The sequence below is a fragment of the Syngnathoides biaculeatus genome, chromosome 10 (assembly GCF_019802595.1).
Source record: "Syngnathoides biaculeatus isolate LvHL_M chromosome 10, ASM1980259v1, whole genome shotgun sequence".
Lineage (NCBI taxonomy): Eukaryota > Metazoa > Chordata > Actinopteri > Syngnathiformes > Syngnathidae > Syngnathoides > Syngnathoides biaculeatus.
In genome coordinates, this window is record NC_084649.1 from 12,649,878 (window position 1) to 12,659,836 (window position 9,959).

At 39.9% G+C, this 9,959-nt stretch overlaps 1 protein-coding gene across 1 annotated transcript; it reads right to left on the reverse strand.

The window, feature by feature from the left end:
- Positions 1 to 613: 613 nt before the first annotated feature.
- Positions 614 to 6,660, reverse strand: cdk2 (cyclin dependent kinase 2). Its single transcript, XM_061833970.1, has 7 exons — positions 6,284 to 6,660; positions 4,928 to 5,005; positions 4,741 to 4,861; positions 4,492 to 4,662; positions 3,189 to 3,290; positions 2,307 to 2,510; positions 614 to 1,307 (listed from the first exon to the last, which is right to left on the reverse strand). The coding sequence occupies exons 1-7, from the start codon at positions 6,397 to 6,399 to the stop codon at positions 1,203 to 1,205; spliced, it is 897 nt and encodes a 298-aa protein (XP_061689954.1). The 5' UTR covers positions 6,400 to 6,660; the 3' UTR covers positions 614 to 1,202.
- Positions 6,661 to 9,959: the final 3,299 nt, after the last annotated feature.

Here is a 9,959-nt window from a genome sequence, read left to right on the forward strand (position 1 = left end):
ATTCAGTTCAAGCCAAAGCAATATTAGATTATGATTGTCTTTTTGATGGTATTTGCTAGCTGGCTAGCGCTGTTTTGTTTCCCTCTTTGCACTGTGGATTTCTGTGAACAGAGTCTGATCAGGTTTAGCTGTTTCACAAAATAAAATGAACAATACTGTACATACCATCTCGTCAGGAGATGTTGCTATTAATCAATACATACAATTTGATTAAAGGGGTGTAAGACTACATTCAATTCTTGATAGCAGTTATGACACTCCTAACCCTCCTTAACTGAACAAAGGAAACAAACCATTGATGCAAACTATATTCCCCCGGACTTAGAGCTTCATGTCCTAATATTCTGGAAGACAGCACACGCCGATTAACACAAACTGTTTTTTTCCATGTATCACAAGAAGCAACTCATTTTAAATACTGTAACTGATCATGTTTGAGTGATACTTTGTGTTTCATAGGCATTTAAAAGGTTTAGTACATTAGATACTTGAATTTTGTCTTCTTGGAAGGTTTCACTTGAGTTGAATCTATGGTTTTCATTCAACAAAACAAAAGTGAAAAAAAAGTTTCCCAAATTGCCAGACGATGACCAGAAAATTGACTGAAGCTAAATAGTTTATAAACTTTTATTTTTTTCCGAACAGTCAACAAGCGGTCGCTATAAAACAGGGTTCATAAAGGGTGGGTAAAATAGTGTACCTAAGATTTGACAGCAAACAAAAGACTGTAAAATCTGAAAATAAAGGAAATATTCCGACATCACCTGCGTATGCACAAATATGAGAAATAAGAGCTTTACACTTTTGGTGAGGTCTTGGGCAGGAGACTGGAATGACCAATGAAAATTGGTATTTGCACTATCCCGAAAACTTGTGCGAACAATGTCTAATTTCTAAAATTTGGGTAGCCTAAGGCCAAAACGAGAATATTAAAAACAAAAAGGGCATTATGGTACAAAACTACAATGTCTGAAAAGCCAACAAACAGACAACAACGGCGACAATGAGCTGAACAACAGCAGGTGCAAATGTTCGGTCTAAAGAACAGACAAGAACATCTCATTTTCCTAAAGTATCAAATGAGCTTCATCAGCATAGTTTTTTTTGCTTTTCTTTCTTAACCTGCATGAAGTGAGGTCACCGATTGTGTATTGTAATGACAAGAACCAGTTGGTTTTTTTTTTAAAGACGTTTTGCACAATTCAGAGTCTCAGATGCGGAAGCGGCATGGTGACATCACGGAAGAAGCGATGGACGAGCGCATTCTTCGCTGACAACCTTTTGTTTGGATCGTAGTGCAGCATTTCCTGAAAGACAAGCGCAAAGCACATGTACAGTCTCTCCTGTAGTTTCCTTATCTTTAACTCCGCCAGTAGAGAAAATCTACGCCCCCCCCCATAAAAACATCTCACAAGCAGTATATAGTTAGTGGATATAAAAGTCGACACACCCCTGTTCAAACATCTGGTTATGTGATATCAAACAATAAGACTACGATAAATCATTCCAAAGTCTTTTCCACCATTTATATGATCTGTAAATGCAGAGGGGTTGCACCAGGAATGGCATCCAACGTAAAAACTGTGCCAAACAAATGTGAGCGCTCATCTGAGATGACACACTGGCAACCGCTAACGGGACAAGCTGAAAGAAATACAGTATGAGCTGTAACGTGAACAACTATATAGCTGGGGTAAAAATAAAAAATTGTGATAAAGTGGCTGCACAAGTGTGTACAGCCTCTTACTTTTGCGATGATTGTGTCATTTTTATTTTTTACAACAAAAACCTAGCATTTGAAAAGGGGTGTGTAGACTTTTTATATCTACTGTATACTGTAACATTGATTGACTTCCTGTAAAAATCCAGGTCTGTTAAGTTTGGGGACATGCGGGATATTTGTGCCTTCTTCCATTGAGTGGAAAAGTATTGAATTGTTCCGCCGGGACAGATGAGCCAAGATATACAGTACTTTTAAGAGCCAAATTATTTTTGGATTTTGATGTTCTCCCTGTGCCTGCATGGGTTTTCGCTGGTCACTCCGGTTTCCTATTACATCCCCAAAAACATGCATTAATTGGAGACTCTAAATTGCCCCAAGGTGTGATTGTGAGTGCAACTGTTTGTCTGTATGTGCCCTGTGATTGCCTGGCTTCCTGTTCAGGGTATACCCTGACTCCTGCCCGACGATCGCTGGGGTAGGCTCTAGCAATCCCGTGACCCTTGTGAGGATAAGTAGCTAGGATGGATCGATGAATGGAAATCTTCCTTGTGAGAAACGAATAACGGAAGGGAAACATTCTTACTCGTAGCAAATCTCTTCCGTCTTCATCCAGGAGAGGGAGCACTTTGGATAAATCCTGGCGGGCCCACTTCGGGAAGGAAGGTTTGTAGTCCGGCATGGAAGTGACTCCGGGCCACGTGGCCTCGTCCGGGGTGCCAAGGGTGCGGAAGATGCGGAATAGCTGGTCTATCTCGGAGTCGCCGGGGAACAGGGCCCTCCTGGTGATCTTAAAAGAAAGAAAGAAAAATAAAAAAGGATTTCAGAGTGCCACGGGGATTGAGAGAGCAGACATTTATGGAGGTTTAGTTTAATGACAGTCATGGAAAAAGAGAGGAAAGGTCAACTCTGAAAACCCTCAACTGGATGGGGAAGATTAGTATTATTTTCAAAGCCAGAAATTACAGCAGGAAGAAAACTAACAGAACGGAAAAAGAGGATTTTCCAACATTGCCGAGGCTACTTAAAGCACCTCCAAGAAAAAAATTGCTGACTCAAAAACAACGGAAGATATTGTTGAACACATAAGATGAGGAGATGAAACTTGGAATGGGAATTTAACCACATTGCCTTGATCAACAAATGGGACAATAAATGATCAATAATTAAATATACACTGTATGTATATGGAAAAGGTTTTTTTTTTTTTTCTGGGATAGGAGATTCAATCTTTGGAACTCTTTCTTCGTTGGTTTATGATGCTCAATGAATGATCAAGATATTAAAATTTTGTCTGTGTGCATCTTGCTTAAGTTGATCTGTCATGTTATTGTTCTTCAAAGTAAGCCACGAGGGATTCTGGAGTATGCAGTGAGTAATCCACTTCATTTTGTCTACCCCCATAGTTAGCATCGCCATTAAATTATAACAATCAATTCATTATGGCCACCCCTACTGGAGACAATACCATTTCAGCAAAGATGCATCCCAGACTCCAGATGTCGACAGCTGTCGAGTAAAACTTGCAGCCCAGCAGGATCTCGGGTGCTCTGTACCACAGTGTTACCACCTGATAAACATATAACATAATTACAAACACAGCGTTAAAAAAAAAAAAAAAGACAATTTGTCTTGTAGTCTGAGTCCGGGCATTATGGGTCGTCATCTCAGTTTGTCCTATGCTCCCGACATTTTTTTTTTTTTTTTTTTAAGTTAACGTTACTCTCCGTCAGATATTTACAGTACTATGTGAAAAGACATGAAAAAAACCTTTACAAAAACTACAATATATATAAATAAACCACTTTTTGAATTAAGATACACTGTGGACAACGCAGAGTAAATGTATTTTTGCAGGCCCATCAAACCGTTTCTTCTGCTTGCAAAAATAAAAGTGCAATTGTTTCTCGTTGCCACATGAGCCTCAAAATATTACTACTTTATTTGACATCAATGCTTGTTGAAACTTTTCGAATGAAGTTGGCAGAAGAGTGCAGTGCCGGGGCTTAATTCTTCTTCTTCTTTTCCTTTCGGCTTGTCCCGTTAGGGGTCGCCACAGCGTGTCATCTTTTTCCAATCTAAGCCTATCTCGTGCATCTTCTCTAACAGCCACTGTCCTCATGTCCTCCCTCACAACATCTATCAACTTTTTCTTTGGTCTTCCTCTCTTTTGCCTGGCAGCTTAATAAAGCCTTAAATACAGTATACTGTACTGCACTGTATATTCGCCCCCTGGTGGCTGTCCAAAGCACTTTTCACATGCAGCAGTGACTATATTTGAATCCATTCACTGCTAGTCACCCGTGTCAACATGGAAATTTGAATTCAAATGCCGCCAATTGCAGTGTATTTAATTGTAGGAAAAAAAAAGACGATCAGGCTCATTTAATCGTGGCTGCCAAAAATTACAGTCACAATTGAAATTTTATTAATTGTGCAGCCCTAGCCTGGAGTTGAAGTCATTAATGTACAGTACTGATCATTTTCATAACATTTAGGCTTGACCTAAAGGAAGGAACTGTTTATATGTGCTGTTATAGCTCATACGTTGATCGTAGCCAATGTCACGTTGGTCATAGTATAGAAAGATTTCTTTGTGTTTAGTGAATAATGCTGTAGACAACAAACTCCCCCCCCCCAAAACCATATGCTCAATTAAAATCATATTGGTTTACAAAATAATAATAATAAAAACAAATAATTCACAATGAGACTATTGTCCCATATCACTCAGCGCTAGCGCGAATAAAGAAGCACACTTCCTCATTTACCTCATGTGTGTATGTGCGCACAGGCACACCAAACGCTCTCGCCAGGCCGAAGTCAGCCAGCTTGATCTCACCCTGAGCATTGATGAGGAGGTTCTGTGGCTTCAGGTCGCGATGGAGAACCCTGTGGGAGTGGCAAAATGCCAAGCCTTGCAGCAGCTGGAACAGATAACTCTAAAGACAGAAAGGAAATGTCAGTGAATTCATATCCAGGATGGAAGGTAAATGAGGTGAGATGGACATGATGTTTACCTTAATCAGAGCGAGTGGTATACCACTGACGATGGAAGAATCCATAAACTTTTTTAGATCCTGGTTGAGGAACTCAAAGACGAGGTACAGCTTGTTCTCCGTGTGGATGACATCGTGCAACCTTCAAAAATTACTAAATGGTAACACGGGGGATATGAGAAAAACGTCATTGGATGTTGGTGCTTACTTGACAATATTTGGGTGACTGAGCTCTTTGAGGAGGGAAATCTCCCGGATGGCAGTGCTTGGAACGCCTTCAGTTTCCCTAATTGCATAAAAAAAACATATATAAATAAATAGTGACTATATTAAATTAGGTACACCTAAATCAAAATGAAAAATATGTATCCATCCCAGTAATATATAAAACAGGTTGTTCCTCCACCAAATGGAAAAAGCTAGTTTAATTTGTGTATTCACCTGCTGCATTGCAAAAGGATGAAGCCATGAAATGCACACAAAGTAAATGTTTCATTACATTGGACAAGCTCATCCTTAATTCAGTATAATGTACTTCTTGTGACATTTGTTTGGTAGTGGCATTGGATTTTAAACACACCCTGTGTTATTTTTTAAACATGTACCATACTTAAAATGTTTTTACAAACCTTTAAAAAAATACAGACACATTTTCACATAATATACTGGGAGTGACAGCAGGAGCAATAGATAACAGTATATAAAAAGAGTAATAACACCAAAAAGACAAAAAAAATATTCAATATCAGAACTGCAATACAGTGCGGATTTTACTCCACAGTCCTGGCAATTTTAATAAATGAATTTAAAACTGTAAAATTATTACTATTACTATTTTATGATGACCAATTTCCAGTAAATGCAAAGAAAATAAAATGTTTCTCTTTTTCTTAAGTCTATCAATTATTCCCAACCAGGACGCCAAAGCACACTAGAGTGTCATGAGAGAGATCATCAGGTGTACTGCAGAATTATTCACCGTTAATCTGTCTAAACATTATTATTAAATGCTAATACATCTGTGTTCACATTTTTACGCCAATTAAATGCTCTTCCATGAGGTGGCATACTGTACAATAAACCTGTGGATCCACCTGATGGCAAACGTAAGACCGAATAAGCTGTCTTCTTGCGAGTACATCATTTTTCAGTTCAATTCAACAGGAAAAATGATTTATTTTAGTAATTGTACTTCTGATATTTTTGTTCGGTGGTGCGCCGTGGGATTTCTGTAAGATATGTATTGGCTAAATATAGGTTGGGAGAAACTACTTTATAATTGTCTCACTCACACAGCATGAACTTGAAGTCGTTTTTTCTTGATTAACATTTTAATATGAGAGCGGTCTCTTATCAATTGCTTAACATCCAGCGCTATCTACAATGTATACACAGACGAGTTTGGTGTTACAGTGTAACACTGGACAACATTAGCAGCAAGCTAACAACCGCAAATCATTTGAACGTGGTGACCAAATGACCAGCACCCATGGAGACCTTCACGCCATCCCACGGCCACAAAGCTAGGCTGGGCGAAACCCCAGGAGTCTCGCAGGCGACTTACGTGTCCAGCCTGATCTTCTTGAGCGCCACAGTTTCTCCCGTGTTCTTGTTCTTGGCTTTGTACACCACCCCGTAAGTGCCCTCTCCTATCTTCTCGACCTTCTGGAAGGATTCCATCTTGGGATGTGACCGCTTAAATTAGCTACTCGTTCAAACTCGCCCGCGTGTTCCGCACATACGCACATCCGCCCGAGGAGAGAGTTACACAAAGCGTTCAAACGGCCACGCAACGTAGAAATGAGCAAGCGAGCTCGCCGGGGTAACGAGTTTATTCTCGCCAAATGGCGTCAAAAGAAGACAAGACTCGAGCTCCTTTTTGGCGGCCGGGGCAAAACAACTGAACTAACAAGAGCGGCGTTTCCCGCGTTGCACCGTTAGCGCGCGTTTTAGTGTCCTTGACATTCCGATTGTCGCGGGCGGGCGGTGTTTCTGTAACTTGTAAAGACGTTTGACGTCTCCTTTCACGTTCTTCGAGTAACGGATGATAATAGGTACATAATGTTATTTTCCACACATCTTATTTTGAATTCATATTACTGACTTTTGTTGCGGTAAAAGAATTACATCACGGCACGTTAGTATCGCTTGGGAACATTATCAAACGCTTTCCATGTCATAGGTCACGTGACATGATGACGTTTCAGCTAATCTGTTCCGTCTACTCTTTCAAATTGAATAACGCCTGTTACCATTATTATTATACTGCATATCTATATTTTAATTGAACTGATTGTGTAAAAGAAAAAAATATACACAATGGACAATGTTAAGTGTATTATTTGTCCTCCTGTAAATTTGTGAGGAGGAATGGTTATTCCCACATCTGACTGAAGTTAAAATGAAGTTCAAAAAGGTGAATGACATAATCCATCCATCCATCAATTTTATTTGCCGCTTATCCTCACGAGGGTCGCGGGGAGTGCTGGAGCCTATTCCAGCTGTCAACGGGCAGGAGGCGGGGTACACCCTCAACTGGTTGCCAACAACAGTAGCACTCACAATCACACCTAGGGGCAATTTAGAGTCTTTGGGATGTGGGAGGAAACCGGACTGCCCGGAGAAAACCCACACAGGCACGGGGAGAACATGCAAACTCCACACAGGCGGGGCCAGGATTGAACTCGGGTCCTTACAACTGTGAGGCCGACGCTTTACCAGCTGCTCTACCGTGCCGCCTGGATAATATAATCACTACATTAAATTCAAATACATTTACAACATGAATCCATCACTCAATTTTCTGAGTCGCTTATCCTCAGAAGGATCATGGGAGTGCTGGATCCAATCTCATTTGTCATCGGGCAGGTGGTGGGGTACACCTTGAACTGGTTGCCAGCCAATTCGAGGGCACATGGAAACAGACCACAGTCAAACTCCCAAGCACACCTAGGGGCAATTTAGAGTCTCCAATGAATGCATGTTTTGGGAGGAAACGGGAGTGCCCTGAGAAAACCCACGCAGGCGCAGGGAGATCACGCAAACTCCACATAGGGGGGTCCAGGATTCGAACCCCGGCCCTCAGAATTGTGAGGCCAACGCACTAACCAGTTGTTCCACCCTATGTGTATACATAGATAGATAGATAGATAGATAGATAGATAGATAGATAGATAGATAGATAGATAGATAGATAGATAGATAGATAGATAGATAGATAGATAGATAGATAGATAGATAGATAGATAGATAGATAGATAGATAGATAGTATATCCATTTATCTGAGCCGCTTATCCTAAAAATGCCTGAAAAACAAGCAAAAAAACTAACAAAAAAACAATGATATCCAATACTTATAATACAGAAGAAACGTATTTGAAATACTATTGGGGTTTTGCTCCGTGATTTGAAAAGAACTGCAGTACGCTGAAGGAATGTGACTACCATCGAATACGTTTAATGCAGATATTTTCCTGGAAGGTCCAGAGCAGCTAATGGAGGACTCTTAATGGCATGTGCAGTCAGGTGCTCTGTGGGAAGGATTTATCCTGAACTCCTTCGTTAGCACATGAGAGGTCACATGTAGTGCAGCCTCAAAGTCTGGCTGGCATCGAACTCTTGAAGAGTGAGATCAGTTGTGGGAAACCACAGATCACCATCATGTACATGTACTAACAGAAAATATAAGAATTGGACTCACTTAGCTAAGGTTGTTGTGATGATATGTAATTTAAGATGTTTTTCAACTTAGTGGAATGTACTTTGTCAGGATGCTCTCAGGCTCCTATAAACTTTCCACTGCATTAATTGAAATTGCGTTCCTTTATTTTTACTATAATGAAGTAAAAGACACACTCATGTCAGTGTTTGAACAATCAGTTATTATTTCTAGTGTCTCACTTACATATCTATATTTTGTTTTTGTTGATAGTACTGCTTTTACATCTATTTATTTCTATTTATTATTTTATCTATTTATTTCAATCAATTAAGTGATTAAGCGATACGAAAAAATTGGGCATATGCCAGTTTTCAAGTACCCAAAGGTATTTGGACAAAGAGACTGTACTGTTATCGACATGATACGGTATATTAATATTTATACTAATCATTTGCAGTTAATGTCTGCAGCCCAAAAAACTGCCAAAATTTCATTGCTGGAAATGCTTTGCCAGGCCTTCCCTGCAACCACATGCTGCTCATTTGTGGATGTTGCTGCCTTCACTTTTCTCTTCACTAAGTGGAAGGTTTGCTATATTGAAACATCCATCCATCCATTTTCTTCACCGCTTATCCTTACGAGGGTCACGGAAGTGCTGGAGCCTAACCCAGCTGTCAATAGGCAGGAGGCAGGGTACACTCTGAACTGGTTGCCACCCAATCGCAGGCCACATAGAGACAAACAGCCACACTCACAATCATACCTCGGGGCAATTTAGGATGTCTCATTAATGTTTTTGGAATGTGGGAGGAAACCAAACCCAATGTGCCGTGTATTATAGTGATATGTTTATTATATTTATATTTCATTCCCTTCTCAATATTACTATTTCATCCTATTTTATCATTTTCCAACTTCACTGCGAGTCACCTTCCCGTAATGTAATGTATGTAATGTAATGTTTTCTGGATTCGACTGAATATGAGGAGACTTTCATCCTATACAGCTCTCAAGTCATTTTGCTACTTCAGTTACAGACACATTACCTATAAAACATTCTTTTCCCTTTTTTTTTTTTTTTTTTTGCATTTTCCGTAAGAAGCAGTTCGCAGCCACACGTGAAAACACTGCCTGGCGTTGTATGCCATGGTTCGTCCTTACTCTTCTTTTCCAATCATTCTGCTCCAAGTTGACCTTGGTTTCATCTGGACAAAAAATCCGATTCTAGAAAATGTTTGGCTTTTTAAAATGTTTTTAACCCCAATATGATATATTGAACTTAAAATGTTTGTAATTCTAAACAGCAAATGTCACATTTTTGTAAAACCAGACCATACACTGCGCGTGAATAATTGCAAAGTTACTATTATCTTAGTCCTCTCAGGAATAATGACCCCTTGTTTTCTCATGAATGAAACTACGCCAAAAAGGAAAATTGTGCGAGTATTTGGAGCACGAGTTTGCCTGTGATTCTGATGACGGCTTGTAAGCATTGCCCGAGGTGGAGAGCCAAGGTTGGGAAGAGGGTTTGTGGAAATGAAAGGACGCTTTTGATTTGCTATGTGCCTTTCCATCCTG

What these genes read in the sequence shown, in the direction of transcription:
- cdk2 (XM_061833970.1), bottom strand. Translation starts at nt 6,399, where the DNA reads ATGGAATCCTTCCAGAAGGTCGAGAAGATAGGAGAGGGCACTTACGGG. An exon ending in TACCACTCGCTCTGATTAAG is followed by an intron (nt 4,663 to 4,740) that starts GTAAACATCATG and finishes TTCTGTCTTTAG; the next exon opens with AGTTATCTGTTCCAGCTGCT. An exon ending in TGCGCACATACACACATGAG is followed by an intron (nt 3,291 to 4,491) that starts GTAAATGAGGAA and finishes TATGTTTATCAG; the next exon opens with GTGGTAACACTGTGGTACAG.